The 16,287-nt window shown below is 48.2% G+C and overlaps 1 protein-coding gene across 2 annotated transcripts in view; it reads right to left on the bottom strand.

The window, feature by feature from the left end:
• Window positions 1–9,900: 9,900 nt before the first annotated feature.
• Window positions 9,901–16,287, bottom strand: part of EFNB2 (ephrin B2) — a 45,500-nt gene continuing 39,113 nt past the window's right edge. The window contains exons 3-5 of one of the 2 annotated variants that reach the window (XM_040487100.1): window positions 15,784–15,876; window positions 14,923–15,036; window positions 9,901–13,582 (exon numbers count right to left, since the gene is read on the bottom strand). In XM_040487100.1, the coding sequence (XP_040343034.1) occupies window positions 13,194–13,582; window positions 14,923–15,036; window positions 15,784–15,876 (596 nt within the window). In that variant the 3' untranslated portion in view covers window positions 9,901–13,193. The remainder of the gene's footprint in view (window positions 13,583–14,922; window positions 15,037–15,783; window positions 15,877–16,287) is intronic. The other variant, XM_040487099.1, reaches the window with a different exon arrangement.

Below are 16,287 nucleotides of genomic sequence, written 5' to 3'. Positions count from 1 at the left end.
AGCCTCGTCCAGTTTCTCAGTGCCCGTGAGGCGAAAAAAATGAAAGTATTCGTGGCGTGAAAAAGAAGAAGGAAGAAAAGAGAAGCCAATCATGTTTGTCCTTACTGCTCCAGAAAACGACAGCCAAAGCCTGTTCTACATCTGGACAGGGAAGGCATAGGTTGAATGTTACAGAGCAGTTTTTATTGCCAAAAAAATAGTTGTGCATTGACTTGCTATAAGCTGACATTTTATTGGGGAAAACAAGAAAAATGGGCAGTGTCTTCAGGAGTTAAATAAACCAGATGTTTCCTGAGCAAAGCCCTCTAACCTCTAGAATCTGTTCGTCAGATGAGACCGTTGAAATTTGGGGTCTACTAACCAGGAAGCCTGCAGCGGGTGCCATTCATGCCAGTGGGATGGGATGTAGGGGACCAGCCAGGAGAATGTAAGCTCGCGGGGGGGGGACCCGGGACACGTGGCCTGGAGGGCTGGGAGGGAGGAAGAAGCAGAGGTGCCCAAAACCCACTCAAAACACAGCTGCACCCTTTTCTTAAGGGCTCAGGCATTCGCCAGCCCCTCTGTGCAACGCCCCTGATCTGTTGGCTGAATCTCTATTTCTTAACCCTCCGTAATATGTGCGGACAAGTGAGGGTCAGATGGGCATCGTGGAGGCTGAGAGGGCGGATGTCCATCCATAAATGGAGACTTTCTGAGCCCCATCCAAGACCAGGTGGGAAACCATACGTGCTGCCTGACGTAGGGAGTCCCAGCCCCAAGTTCTAGTCCCGGCTCTAAGCGTTCTAAATATTTGTCCCAGAAAAACAATGTACTAGAGGCATGTCTCCTCATACCCGTTGCTCCCTCTTATCTGATACATGGAATTATGTTTGAGCGTTTACCTCCTTTAACTGAAGAGACTGAGCCCGTAAGAGAGAAGACGTCAAGCTGTTATCAGCCATGTACTTGTCAGCAATCTTGCGTGCGTGTTGGGAAAAAGGGATTCTTGGGTCACTGTCCAGTCCTCATGAGATCTGGACCTCTGGCTTTGGGTACAGGAAGTGTTATTTTAAAATGGAGAATCAGGTGCTTGGGTGGCTCAGTTGGTTAAGGATCCGACTCTTGAGTTCAGTCACATGGTGATCTCACAGTTCACGAGTTTGAGCCCCGTATCGAGCTCTGTGCTGACAGTGTGTAGTCTGCTTGGGATTCTCTCTCTCTCTCTCTCTCTCTCTCTCTCTCTCTCAATAAATAAACATTAAAATGGAGGATCAACATTTATGGAACGGCTTTAGTAGGCAGTCGTAATTCTTAGAACCCTTCTTTACCTTCCCCCCAATTTTGTTTTTCTTAAGAAAACAACATTTATTTTCCTAAAAAGAATATGTTCCTTTGGAAAACTAAGATTAAAGTCCCAGGCTGTGATTGCTACACCAATAGAAGCTTTTTATCTTTGCTGCTTTTCCGTTTCTCCTTCCAAGCTTCCAGCACATTTTAGGCAAAATGAGGAGTCATTCGAGGGAGTCGGTCCCTCAGTACCCAAAGCCCATCCCTGGCGATTTTTCCATAGAACAATTAACGCCGCCTCTGGCTGTTTCCACGTGCACATAGTAAAAACAAAGACAGGTCACAGAGCACACGAAATTCACGAGGGAATTACTGCCCAAATCTTACTAGTTGAAAGTTATATTAGATCCTGGATACTCAGTACAGTTTGCAAGAGAACTGCTAGCAAGTAGCTTATACCACGGTCTCTTCTCTATTGGAAGCAAAATGTAAGTCTGCATCGTGATCTCAGCTCAAGACCATGCGTCTGAATGCACGCACACCCTGGGCCCCGAATTAGTTTCGAATACGCTAATGAGCACTGATGTATATATATACACCATCTCTCCTCCCCTCCCCCTCTCTCTAGCTCTCTCTCTCTTTCTGACATTTTTAATTCCCAAAGCCTGGCACCAAAGCAATATAGTGGCTTAACAATTACTACTTAAAGAGATGGTATTTTCTTAAAAAAATTTTTTTTTAATATTTATTTATTCTCGAGAGAGAGCAGGGGAGGGGCAGAGAGGGAGGAAGACTAAGAATCTGAAGCAGTCTCCAGACTACACTATCAGCACAGAGCCCGACGTGGGGCTCGAACTCATGAACCTCGAGATCGTGACCTGAGCTGAGGTCGACGCTCAACCGGAAGAGATGGTGCCAACCTTTTTCATCGCATTTGCCTCTTGTAGGTTTTAAAGGACGTCACAGAGTAAAAAACGCAAACAAACTGGAGAAGAGAGGCCGTGGAGTGGAGCGGTTATATATTTAAACCAGAAAAAAATTAAAAAAGGGGGAGAGAGAAAATTGGAAGGTAGTCCAGGTGTACCTATCAAAACTCCAGATGTGCAATCTCTTTTATAGAGCAACCCCACCACTAAAAATGTTCCTTTCTGGGGGAAATACCGTAAGATGTTAAGCACATATAAAGTAGGGTCGTAGGCACGTGCTGGGGCAACAGACGAGCCTGCAAATCTCCTGTCATAACGTGTGAATTTCAGTTCTCTCGCTAGAGCCCAGAAAGTAGCACAGATCAATCGGGGCCTCTGCTCCCCTCAGTCATTCTGGACCCAGGCTGACCGAGCTCCCACCGTGTTTGAGCTCTGTCCTCTGGAATTTAACCACAAGTGAGGCTGGGGAAAATAGGAGAGCGTGAAAATTATCTGATGAGCTCCACCGTAAATACTCAAGATGTATTGCGTGTAGGAGCCTAAAAACCAAACTTGGCTAGCGGGTGATGATTTAAATGAACTGTGGTATATATATATATATATTTTTTTTAAGTAAATTTGAATGTGCCAATGAGGAAAGATCTCCAAGATGTATTATTTATTTTTATTAAAAAAAATTTTTTTAATGCTTTTTATTTTTGAGAGAAAGAGAGAGAGAAAGAGAGTGAGCAGGAAGGGAAAGAGAAGGAATCACAGAATCCAAAGCAGGCTCCAGGCTCTGAGCTGTCAGCACAGAGCCTGACCCAAACCCACGGATCGTGGGATCATGACCTGAGATGAAGTCGGACGCTTAACCGACTGAGCCACCCAGGCGCCCCAAAGATGTATTATTTATTTTAAAAGCATGATGGAGACTAATGTGTATAGTGTAATCTCTATAGAGATAATTTTTTAAAAACATGCATTTATATGCAAGTACGTGCAAACAATGGTTTTCTGAACAGACAAGATTCTGTTTATGACGGTCACTTTGAGGAGTGGAGAAGGGGCTGGGAAAGGAAATAACCTTTTTCAATTTTTACTTTATTATTTTTTTCTAGGACACATACTTTTTACCAGATGCAAGTACAGTACCGTTTTCATCCAAAATAAAAAAAAAAGCTAAAAAAGATACAGGTAACAGACTAGCTGATTATATGATGAAATTCTTGTTAATTGCCCCAAGATCGATAATGGCATTATGGTTCCTTGAGGCGGATTCCTTTATCTCAGATGCTAAGATGCGGGAAGGAGGTGTCATGGGGTCTGTGACTCCCTTCAAATGCCTCAGCTAAAGAACCGCGCGTGTCAGGGAGTGTGTGTGTGTGTGTCTATGTGTCCACAGAGCATGCCCGCATGTGCAAAACATTGACCGTCGAATCTCCATGGTAGATAAACGGGAGTTGGCTGTTCCGGTCTGTCAACTTTTCCGTGTAGCTTTTCCCAAGTAAAAAGCGAAGGAAAATAAAATGAAGGAAAGCGATAAAAAAACATCCCGCCTAAGAACAGAGAGCTTCACAGATCTCCCGTCTTCCTACCTTGGGGCTGATGTAGATGAAGTCCAGAGGTACTCACATTAAAATGTCAGAAATCAGACATCAAAAATCTGAAGTCAAGACACATGACAGAGAACAGCGGTGACAATGGTCTGTCAGAGAACAAGTTCTTGAAAAGGATTTCTGTTCGGGCCTATAAAAAGCCGGGCGACCTTATTAAGCATAACCAGACTCTTTAAACTGCTTAATGACTGTCGTAATCACGGTACCTGCTTGGCTGGCTTAAAAAATTCCGCTGCCACATTTGAAACACTTTTCCAAACTCTGTTCTCCAAGTTAGCGTAAGTGAGGCTCTTAAAAACAATGCACAGGGGGACGCAAAGCCATCTGACTTTAATCCATTCTCTTGCGAGCCTGTGAGGTGGTGGTGACTCAGGGAGAAAGTATGTCCCTACAGGTCATTCTTCAGGAGGTGAGGTACGCTGCCATTTCGGTGGACGGCCGCCTCTCCCTGTGTCGTTAATGGTCACCGCACACAGAGGTTTATGAGTCCTGCTCCCTGCATTATACACAGCCTCCGATCCGTTTCCCACGCTCTGGCAACTGTCTGCAACCAGACCCCAGTCCCCACGGCGGGGGGGGCGGTCACGGCGCTGGAGAGAAAGGGCCCATCGAGGTGTATTTTCCATTGTGGGACAAGGTAGGTCATAGCTTCTTTGGAAACGGGGAAGGGTGCCTCGGCCACGTCCAGGAGATGCCTTTAGCAGACCCGTGTCTGTCTGCGACATACACGGCGAACCTCAGACACACACGCTCTCGGTGAATGGCGTGTTCTAGTCTTTTCCCGACCCTTAGGCCACAGTGTGGAGGAATGCCTTGGGTGTGGTGAAGGCGAGACTAGCACCGTCCTTATTTTTCTCGGAAATATTGAAGGGAGCCGGCGGGAGCTTATCTGTCCTCTTCCCTTCGCAAGCGGGACCCTTGAAAGGCAGAGACCCGGGTTCCTGCAGGAGCAGCCCCGCGTCTGCGCGTCTGAACCGCGTATGTTCCATGTACCTTCTAGGTCACTCTGGCAAACATCCCAGACGTTCAGACTTCATTTTCTTCCCCCTGCTGCTTCCGCGCTCCGTGCTAACTACCGTTAGCAGACATAAAGCTCCCTGCGATTCTTTCCTCAGGACGAGCTAGAGGAAAACTACCAATTATAGCCAAGAAGCAGTCCTTCACACACACGTACACATTGCAGTGTGGGCTGGAAACCAATTGGAAATGTTTTGATTTGCCCTTTAAGGCCAGAGGCAGGCACTTAAGGCAAACTCCTGAGATGTTTGGAGGAACAGTTATACTAAATTTAGCATCCTAACCAGCCAGTTGGCATAGATGTAATGAAAGATTTAAAAGGAAAGAAAGGGGCGCCTGGGTGGCGCAGTCGGTTAAGCGTCCGACTTCAGCCAGGTCACGATCTCACACTCTGTGAGTTCGAGCCCCGCGTCGGGCTCTGGGCTGATGGCTCGGAGCCTGGAGCCTGTTTCCGATTCTGTGTCTCCCTCTCTCTCTGCCCCTCCCCCGTTCATGCTCTGTCTCTCTGTCCCAAAAATGAATAAAAAACGTTGAAAAAAAAATTTTAAAAGGAAAGAAATTTAACCCTCGGGGAACATAAAGAAATTTAACCCGCAGGTGATGAAAAGAAGTCTACTAACAGACTAATACTTTTTTTTTTTTTAAGAAGATGCTCCAGGAATACAACCTCCAGGGGTTGTAACTGTCACTCCTTCCCTTCGGATGGCGTGTGAGATTCCTAATTGTTATTCGCGGAAGATTTGGGTTGCCGACTGGGCTTCGGGGTCCCATGGCACTTCAGCCAAAGGATATAACGCAATCCGAACTGCATTAAAACTACACACGGAAGACACAGAAATCGGGAGTTACGTGTACGGAAACCTGTCGCATCTTCCTTAGCGGCTTGAGTAACACACAGACTCACCAGATGGGGAAGAACCGGGAGACCAGATACTTAGCCAAGTGGAGGGCGTGGGAAGCCACGACCAGCTCCTTCTGTAGCGTTTTGTTGGCTTTTCTTTCATTTTAGTTTTCTCCCCTTTGGTGGATCTTAGAGCCAGACGTTAATTTCCACCACTCTCTTGGGTCTCCCTTTCAGGTTGCATTATTGACACCCTTGTATACAAATAAATGATATACCAGGGGCGCCTGGGTGGCGCAGTCGGTTAAGCGTCCGACTTCAGCCAGGTCACGATCTCGCGGTCCGTGAGTTCGAGCCCCGCGTCGGGCTCTGGGCTGATGGCTCGGAGCCTGGAGCCTGTTTCCGATTCTGTGTCTCCCTCTCTCTCTGCCCCTCCCCCGTTCATGCTCTGTCTCTCTCTGTCCCAAAAATAAATAAACGTTGAAAAAAAAAAAAAAACAACAAATAAATGATATACCTGAAGGGCAGTCTTGTTGGGTTTTGCTTAAGATTTCAGTTGATTTTAAGCGATTGTCTTTGATGACATTTATCCCCCCCTACTGTCCTTGGACTTTTTAAGATAGAGTCCCCATGGCTCTGAAAACAAAACACACACATAGAAAACTCTTGTCATGTATGAAGTACCAATGGTGCTTGGGAAAGAATGGCTCTACTATCAACTAAAAGATGTTTCTTCAGTCATACGATTCTTTGCCCTTTATAACAGAAGCAGAGGTATAAACAATAGAGGAGGTATACCTAACAGGGATGTGCTCCAGATGCCAGCATGGAAAGAATCAAATAGTAAGCGAGTGAGTCTGAAGTCTACAGGGAAATGGAGCAAGGCTGGTGGAAGAGACTGCCACCAACACTGCTGCTTGGCCCAAGGTGGGTCCCCACGAAGTATGCATGTATGCACTTGAAAGTTTTTTTGAGAGAGTGTGCGCACGTGCGTGTGAGCGGGGGAGGGGCAGAGAGAGAGAGGATCCCAAGCAGGCTCCACACTCAGCGCAGAGCCCGATGTGGGTCTCCATCCCGTGAAGCGTGAGATCACGACCAGAGCGGAAAATCAAGAGTGGACGCTCAACCGACTGAGCCGCCCAGGCGTCCCTCCCACGAAGTATTTAAATAGAAGCTGGGGGGGGGGGGGTTGCTTGCAGTGACCTGAAAACGTGTGTAAATGAAGAAGAAAAGATCTAGTTAACAATTATGAGTAAAAGGCTGCAAACCCAGGAGCATAGCGACCAGCGTGCATCCACCGCCAGTTAGTGTCTCTATTTGAATTTTCCTTCCTCGCCAGGAAGGGGCAGGGGACAGCAGGGCCCTGAGCCCCGTGTGGGTTCCTGTTGGAGGAGGTGGGAGGATGGTCAAGGGCAGCCCAAAGTGGGCAGGGTGCGACTGTGAACCCCCGTCGTTCTTCAGAGCTTTGCCCCAGGGATGCCGGGAGAAGGAGCAGTTTACATCAAGGCACTTTTGTTCAGCTGCAAGGCGGGCGGCTTGACTGCAAATCGTGCAGAAGTTACAAGTGAACTTCAGCGCGTGGGAGTCCCACCCTCTCGCTTTGCAGGTGAGGCGGCTGCGCACAGAACGTGTTGGGACGCTCTGGAAGACCGAGGAAGCATCAGTGGCAGAAACACAGCCACAAGCGAGGTCTCCCCTTTCCCGCGTTTAACGCATGTATCGACCATCTATGATGATTGCTCAGAAACTGTGTTGGTATTATTTCCCTCATACTGTGTACGTCTATAGATGGGCATTCTTCTCATGAGGGTGTTGGTTGTTTTTGAAAATGTAATTAATGTCAAGAATTGTTTTGAAGAGATTTTGTTAATGTATCACAGCATAAAAATCTTAGAGTGGCACGCATCCTTCGCTTCTGGGGTGCGGTTTAATCACTCAAAACTTGATTCCTCCTCCTGGTATGCTATGTTTTATTACAAATAAATACAGTATCTCAACATCCTCCCCATCACTGATGAATACTTCTCTACCTAGAAAAATAATCAGTACGATAGGCAAGACTCTGCCATTACAATGCTGAAAATTTGCCTTCAAGGGGCGCCTAGGTGGCTCAGTCGGTTAAGCATCCAAATTCGGTTCAGGTCATGACCTCGCGGTCCGTGAGTTCGAGCCCCGCGTCGGGCTCTGTGCTGACAGCTCAGAGCCTGGAGGCTGCTTCGGATTCTGTGTCTCCCTCTTTCTCTGCCCCTCCCCCACCCACCCTCCGTCTCTCAAACGTAAAAAAAATCGCCTTCAAGTACATCTATAGCATAAATACCACAAACATTATCCGAAACCAACTGGAAACCAAAACCAGCGGAACACACAGGTTAATGTCCTTTGCACAACAGCAGCAAGTATGTTTCCTTTTGAGGCATCTGACGCCGTATTTGCTTCCCAAGGAAAGAGTAGGGTGATCATCCTTTTATTACACACTTTAGAGAAACGACTTTTACTTCTCTGGGTTGTTTTTTAACTTTCACTGATTCTTCTCTGGGTTAGGATCAGAGACTGACAGCAAGGTGCACAGCAGTTACCTGGTGACTGATAGTTTGATTTTTTTCTGATTTCCACCGGGCGCCTTTATCACAGTGTTCGAAGGGGCAACTGTTGTGCCAAAAAGGAACCTGACAATTGAAGAGTGGGATGGAAAAGTGGCGGGTGTGGAGAGCACAGGGACTTTACAGCAGCCTGCTTACCTTTCAGACAGAACTAAGAGCACCTGATTGTGACAACCTCCGGGAGAAGTTTCTGTAAGCGTCCTTCCCACCAGTTAGAAAGAATACAAGTGGGTGCATTTCACTTCTTAGTGGAGTTCGGCTTGCCCAATTTGGGAAACACAGTTTCGAAAAGAGGGTGGAAACAATGAGGTGGGGTGTTTGGTAATTTAAGCTGTAATCTCGCAAAGGCCACGATGTAAGTTGCAAACGCAGTACTTACTTGGCTGTTCTTTCATTTTACCCAGACCGCTCATTAGTGATACTGGCATGTAGGGTGGAACTTTCTGCTTAGTCACTTGGCTGTAAGTTGTGCCCTGGAACTTGGATTTGCCGTGAAGGGGCAGGTAGGCGCCGCGGAGGAAAATGATGGAGTGGATGGAACTATTATTCCAGCGCCACCTGAAATCGTGGGCTCCTGGAGAAGCCCGGGGCGGGGAGGAGGGGGAAGGAAAGCATTTATGCCACAAACATTTCTTTAGTACAGGTACGCTAGGAAGATGCTGCTGAGATCGCTGCCTCTAAAACCAGCCTTTCGTGAGGCGTTCTTGGGGGGAGGGTGGGGCTTTTCAAACACTGGAATTCTTCACTTGGCTGGGGCTGTGATCTGTGGCTAGACAGTCTGGAGCATCGGGCTCCTCTGTGCTGGGGCCTTCCCCATCCGGACGCACCCCCCTCCTAAGGTAAGGAGGGGCCCGAGGTAACGCAGCCAGAGATCTGAGCACTTTCTGGTCACCGGTAGCCGCTTCTGCCCTGTCTGCCGCTCTGCCCTCCACACCTGCGGGTGAGGAAGGTCTCCCCGGAGGGTGGGGAGTCAGTCTGCAGATCAGTCTTAAGACCCCAAGCCCACCAGCGCAGGGGAAGACATCCCCAACCCCCGGCCATCTTCCCCAGGAAGGCCAGCATTGAAAACGCGGTTAAAAGTCACCACTGGCCTCTGGCTTGCTTCAATCTGGTGTCACAAAGCATGGTTTCATCAGCGCTAACGTCGTACAAAGGACATTGGACTCCTTCCTTCCTTCCGGGACCCTGCTGTGAGGAAAAATGAAGGCTTCGACAGCAAACTGCTTTGCTTGAGTGGAAACTAGATTTGGAATTAGGCGTTGAGATAACTAAAGTCCATTTGCCTGCCTCCCTTTCCTCTGGTCACTTACTTAGGTCACTACTCGAGACTGGGGGATCCAGGGAGACTAGGGAGGTTTTCTGTTCAGGGTGGTTAGGACTTTACAAAACTTTATGATCAGATGATTTTGTGAAATGTGAGCTCGAGTTTTATGGGGAAACCAATGGGCTCCCTCGTGGCCCTCTGCAAGGTTCACATTCACGTTATGCGAGTGTCCTGACTGGGAAAAAATGGGCACACAGGTGCCCACGGGCAGAAGTCTCTGGATAACTGTTAATTATAGAGAAACAGAGCAGAAAGCAAATTAAAATAAGCGAAAAAAAGAAAAAAAAAGAAAAGAAAAAGGAAGGAAAGGAAAATACTTTGAAGGCGCTTTTTCCATAGGAAAAAAATATTTTATTTTTTTAAGAACAAATTCAGTTTGAAACAGACGTGGAATGGGACCTCACGGATTCCGTTTCTGGGGGCTGACTGCAATGTGGAAGGAGGCTGGAAACCTAGGACAGGCCATTAAAATAAAATGAAGAAAGAACAAAAATATTTATAACTCAAGCATAATACTGTGTTACTTACAAATTGGACAACGAAATCTTAAATAAATATCCATGGTACATAATTACGGCACAAATATGCAGCAATTTGGCAACCTTTTATACCGTTTTTCTTTTCCTCATTACAGTGCAAAGGGGGGAAAGACACTGCCGTTTAACAAGCTGTAGCTAAATACATTGCAAAATTCAGATTTTATACAAAACATCTTGCTTAGACTTTATAAAAAACCAACATTGCTCTATGTACACAATCTGGGTAAGAAAAGCCATTTCTGTCTTGTTTTCATGTGTATTTTTATTAAAAAGGTGAATAAGGCTACTGTAACACCCCGAATCCATATACAGTAAAATCTGAACCCTATTTACAGCATCTTCAGTTAAACGTTACGGTGCAAATTCCAAAGTCAGGTGACTAGGGATGAGAATACAAGCAAGGCATTTACAGTAACTTTCCAAAGCGGCACCAACTTCAAACAAAGGGAGAGTTGGTAGATTGTCATATTCTGCACCAGACACAAAACAGACGCACAGAACACTTTTCCATTGGTTGCAGGTAACTCTTCATCGAATTCATCTGATTTTTCACAGTTTAGCATATAACCAAAAGGTAGCCAACCGATGAGACACATTTGATTTCATTAAAATCAGACTATTTCCCATGTTTCCCCTTCTTGCCCCTCTCCCCCATCCGAAAGGTAATTTTTGATGGCTTACAAGAAAATCTTGTACGAATGCACGTAAAGGAGAGGGTGGGGTGATGGAAAGAATTACATATGTACTGTGGCTGGTCACCATGGCAACCCTCCACAGAACTATGATATAGATATATATAATATATATTGTAGATATATATTATACATATATGTACACATGTATACCACTCACCCACTCACACACACACACACGCACTTTGGACCAACATCATTTTCAGGTTCAGGAAATAGAGAAGGAATAATTTCGGTGACAACTCATTTTTGCAGGCATTCACTGGAGGTCTGAGAACCTTAAAATGCTGTTGCTACATTTTTTTTTTCTCCCAATTCAGAAAGCAAAGTGTTACCATAGTAACGGGACTATGTTAAAGATGTCTATTTTGCATAGCACATAAAAAGTAGGTTTCCTGTTTACTCGTTTTGTTTCCCAAAAGGGAGGGGGCGGGGAGGGGGTGGGGGAAGGGGGCCGGAGCTAAACTTTCAGCCCTAAGCCCCCTCTGAGGGGACCCGGTGGATTTTAGCGAACACTTCAGCCATAAGGCAAGGGAATACACAACACAGAAATGAAATGCCGGAACATCTTGCCACTGTTAAATATACGATGCGGTAACATCCATTTCCTGGTATGCAGGGCTTGTATTTCCTAGTCTACGGTTACGTGAGATGCCTTCAGAGGACTGGGTTATTTTTGTATTTACTCCCGTTATTGTTATTTTTGGAGTGATGTTGTTTTTCCCAGATGGAGCTGTCCAATTTTTCTTTTTTTAAGCACTGAGCGTTGGGACCACGTAATTGCCACAAGTGAATTTCACGTCTTTCTGGTGTGATTTGTGTGCAATCTTAAAATATATATTAGTACAAATCTGTCAGTTCCTATCCCTTGTGTTCTATATACCTGTTATAAATACGTGCCATCTTCCTCCCCCCTCGACATCATGATTTATTTCCGTCTTAAGGACTCAAAGAAGTTCGCAGTATGCGTCACCTGGACACAGCGTGCGGGCTGTGGCCTTGCTCAGTACCTCCGCGTCCGTCCTTGCAGCCGGACAGGACAGCACCGCCATAAACCAAAGTGTCGTGAGGCTCAAGTGGGGGTGCGGGGGGAGGGCACTGGCGGGCCCCCCCCCCCCCAATCTGACCTACCTTTCACATAGGAGAATGCCTCAATAACATGGATGATGATGGAATCACAGCCTGTTTGACCTTTGGCTTGTAAACTTCTAGCTCAGATCCGGCTCTCTGCTGTTCTCCTAAATGCTTTCCCTGTGTTTCATAAAATGTGATCAGTATAGCAGCTGAGTCTGCTTCAGACATCATCCAAAGCCGACCGACTCTCCTACAGCGCCGAGGCCGTGCGCCTTATTGCCAGTACGACAACAGTCCTGCCCAGATCTGTCATCGGCGGCCCTCCCGGCCCGCCCCTCTACGACAATGCCCCTTTGTCCTACCCAGCGGAGAGAGACTGTGCTCCTCCTGCGCGTTGCCATTTGATCGGCGGATCCCTTCCAAGGCGCCCCACCCCACCGCGTGCGTGGTGTCTCCTACTTGCCTCTTAAAACCTCAGCCAACCAAAGTGCTGTGCTACCTAATTGGGGTTCCCCCTCGACTTTCTGCTCCTGACGCACCAGCAGCAGCGTTGAACTGCATTTGCAGACAGCCCTCCCCACCCCCACCCCCATCCCGGCCCGCCCCCTTCCATGAGCTCCTGGTCTTTCTGGTCTTCCGCAGCTGAAGGCTCCTTAGTGGCAGACGCAATTTCTAGAAGTGTAGGACCCATCGGCTCCAGCTGCCGTGGTGCGGGGGCAGGAGACTCCCAAGGTGAGTGTGCCAGCAGTGATGCGGGGTGTGGAGTGAGGGGCTCGCGCTGCGGGGCCCCGGAGGTCGGCAGGGGTGTGTGCAACGGTGAGGACTGGGCGCGGGACCTCTGAAAGCCTCCCCCAGCCAGAGGTCTGTGTGACAAGTCCGGACGCTCCTCGGGAGGGACGCCCAAGGCAGAAGGCGGCGTTTCCAGGCCCCGCGGCCCCCGGGGGACACCTGCCCGGATGCTCACGGCTCGCCCAGCCCCCCCCACGCCCGCTGCCGCTCTGTCGCCCTCGGCTTCCTGCAGGCCCAGGTGACCGCGGCGCATGGCTTGGAGGTGGAGGGGGGAGGGGGGCGCTGCGGTCCCATCGGGCACCTTCCACGCCAGTCTCCCGGCCGGCGGTGGGCGTCTGTCTTCACCGCGGTCCGGACGCTACAGACTAGGTAAGCTGTCCAACTCAACAGGGCTCTTCCGAGAAGGAGTGCTCCCTCTCCCCCGCCGTGCTCCGGTCCATTCGAGACACGGGGGGGTCATCAAACCCTCCTCGGGGCGGTGGCGGGACAGTGGGCTTCCTCCGGGAAAGCGAAGGCACCGCCGCGTCTCAGACCTTGTAGTAAATGTTCGCCGGGCTCTGGGGAGGCATCTCCTGGACTATGTACACGGGGTGCCCGTAGTCCCCGCTGACCTTCTCGTAGTGGGGGCAGAACACACTGTCCGCAGTCCTCAGCGGGATGATAATGTCACTGGGCTCCGAGCCGCTGTTGTTGCCGCTGCGCTTGGGGGTGGCCAGCGTGCTGAGCGACAGCGTGGCCGTGTGCTGCGGCGAGTGCTTCCTGTGTCTCCTCCGGTACTTGAGCAGGAGCACCACCAGCGTGATGATGATGACGATGAAGATGATGCATCCTGAAGCAATCCCTGCGAATAAGGCCACTTCGGAACCGAGGATGTTGTTCCCCGAATGCCCGGCACTGCTGCCGTCTGTGCTGGAACCTGCGGCCGGGGACGGAAAGGAGCGGCCCAGTTACTGCTGTCCCTGCTCGGATGGCAGCCCCCCAGCCTCGGTTCCCAGCCGCGCACACCCGGCAGGACGTGGCGATCGCCCCAAAAGGGGACACGGACGGGACCCGGGCTCGCCGGCCGCTCTCAACCACAGGTGTCCCCATCCGTCCACCCTTGGGGACAGGAGGGGACAGGCTCCCACGCTTCCGCCCCAGGTCCTAAACCGCCGCCAGCCACAGCAGGTGGACACAAAGGAAGCGGCCACCTCTGGGGCCAGGGCTGACTGCCGTGCGCTGGCCCCCTTGCCCCTCTGGGCGCCGGCCTTCCCGAGCATCTCCTGCCGCCTGCTTTCTATAGACAAGCCCTGCCTGCTGCGCACTGAGGGGACCCTGGGGCCCTGGGAACACATGCCGCTCGTAACTCGCTTGTATTATTTGGTTTACACCTAAAATATATTGGGAAGGCAGCAGAAACACTCACGCTGAACACGCTGCCAACCCAAATGGGAAGCACTAAAAACTTGCCTGGCATCATTAGATTATCCATTTATCGGAGTGTCATAAGAATTTGACACATCTTGCCATTGAAAATTAGAAACAACAGGCTCCCTCCATGATGCTTGTAAAGCGGGGGAAGTGGCCTGCAGATGCTGACTGCACATGCCACCAACAGGCACGATGGTCCCTCACACGAGACTGCTGACGTCGGGGAGCAGCTACCATACGGAAATGTCATTAGCGTGGAAATAAATACGTAGCTATCTGCTCAAGGACCGGTACGAAAATGAAATTCAATGGCGGCCAACTTTATCCTGTATTCTAAACTTCAGCCAGTGATCCGACTGGTATTTTATTTTACGCTGAAAATGTGAAACAAAAATGTCAACAGTAACCACTCGAAGAACACGGCATTATGCGATATTTTAAGATGCCACCACCTAAAATGTAGAGGAGGATCAATCAGGCTCTTTGTGGATCAGACATAATTAGGCGAGGTATTAGAACATTAATTACATACATGTGAATATCAGCTCTACTCTACTGTTGCAACAGGCACGATTAAGTGTCTCCAATAAAAATAACCTTGGTCTGAGTGAGTAGTGCTCATAATTGGCACTTGCATCTGATAAATTCTACTCTTCTGAATGGGAAACTTCCGTGGGAAGGCGCAATTCTGTTCTTATCGAGCCGTTAATAACAAGTACCTGCGAGCAAAGGTTACTGACTTGGGGAACTACAAGTTAATCCACTAGTATCCAAGGGCTTGGACTCTGTTCTGCCTCTTGCTCACGGGACCCACGGACGCATCCACACACACTCACGCTGCCATACCTGGATTTGGTTTGACAAAGGGACTTGTCGTTGAACTTCTTCCATTTGTACCGGCTTCTAGTTCTGGGCGTCGTGTCGGATCATTATGCCTGGTTGACCCAGCAGAACTCGCATCTATACGAGGAACAAATGATTACTTATAGCCCAGATACCTAATGAGATCTAGCTCTAAGAACTGCCGCGTGTCAATCTCAAGAGGCACAGACAGCAATGAACGTGAGATTCTTTATGCAAAGTGCTGTGACATACAAGAATAGAGTTCTCCTTTTAAAACGGAACGGTGGTACTACTTAGGTCAGAGGTTCAGATCGTGAGGCCATCTGTGGAAAATATAGGGATTCTTGCATTTGGCACGCAGAGCATTGCAGATGACATTTCAATTTAAATGAGCAAGTTGACTGACTACTATACCAATTTCTAATTAGAAGAATAAATCTTTCTGCACAATAGGTTATCTGTGTGGGAAAAGGCTCAGTGAACTAGTCTTCTGTACTCGAGATGCAGAAATGGGCCAAATGGCAGAAACCTAAGTTTTCACTCTGGGTAGTGTAATTTTTTTGAACCAAAGAGGTGTTTTGCTTTTAATAAGGAAAAAAAAAAAAGTGTGTATAGAGATACACGTACACACACATATGGCAATGGACGTTGTACCTGGCTGACCTTAACTGTGAGAAGAAACTCCAATAAAAGAAGTTTGTTACACCGACTTGAGGAAATCTGTCAGTGGCTCAAGGTGCAGAGAAAGATGTGCTTTCGAAACTAGGCTACGAGTGCATGAAGGTGGGCGTTCACGGCATTGGTGCCACACTCGTTGGGGACTCAACCAGATTATGGTGGCTTCATGGAGCAGACGGTCTTTACCTTGTCCAACTTTCATGAGGATCTTCATGGCTCTTGTCTGGCACACCCCTCCCTCCTGGTTATCCAGGCCCTCCAAAGACCCATTTGATGTAGCTGATTAAAAATAAAATGGACAAAACAAAAAAATAAAGAAAAATCAGGAAATCAATAAGCCAAGTTTACATGAACATGAAATGTCTGAAAACAATTTGAAAAATAAGAATTCACTCTTAGTCACAAGTTTTCGGAAAGTATGGGATGCTGAAAGCCAAAAAATAAAAAATAAAGAAAATAAAGAAAAATGGATCCTGTCAACACCGCTGCACGTATGCTATCTGGTTTCAAGTTCACTTAAGCGCTTTCTCCTTCCTTCAGAATCAACTGATTTAGGGTCAGTCCATACATAAAAGGGACAGGACCTTCCAAAAAGCTTACTATTTCAGGGTCGGCCTCAAAAGAGCAAAGTAGTTAACACAGTAACTTTAAAATGTGGTAATCATCGCACAACACCTGCTTCCTCTACTA

The sequence above is a fragment of the Herpailurus yagouaroundi genome, unplaced genomic scaffold, assembly GCF_014898765.1.
Source record: "Herpailurus yagouaroundi ecotype Mexico unplaced genomic scaffold, PumYag 164, whole genome shotgun sequence".
Lineage (NCBI taxonomy): Eukaryota > Metazoa > Chordata > Mammalia > Carnivora > Felidae > Herpailurus > Herpailurus yagouaroundi.
Note: the sequence above shows the minus strand (reverse complement) of the source record. Positions and strands in the feature narration are given on the sequence as shown.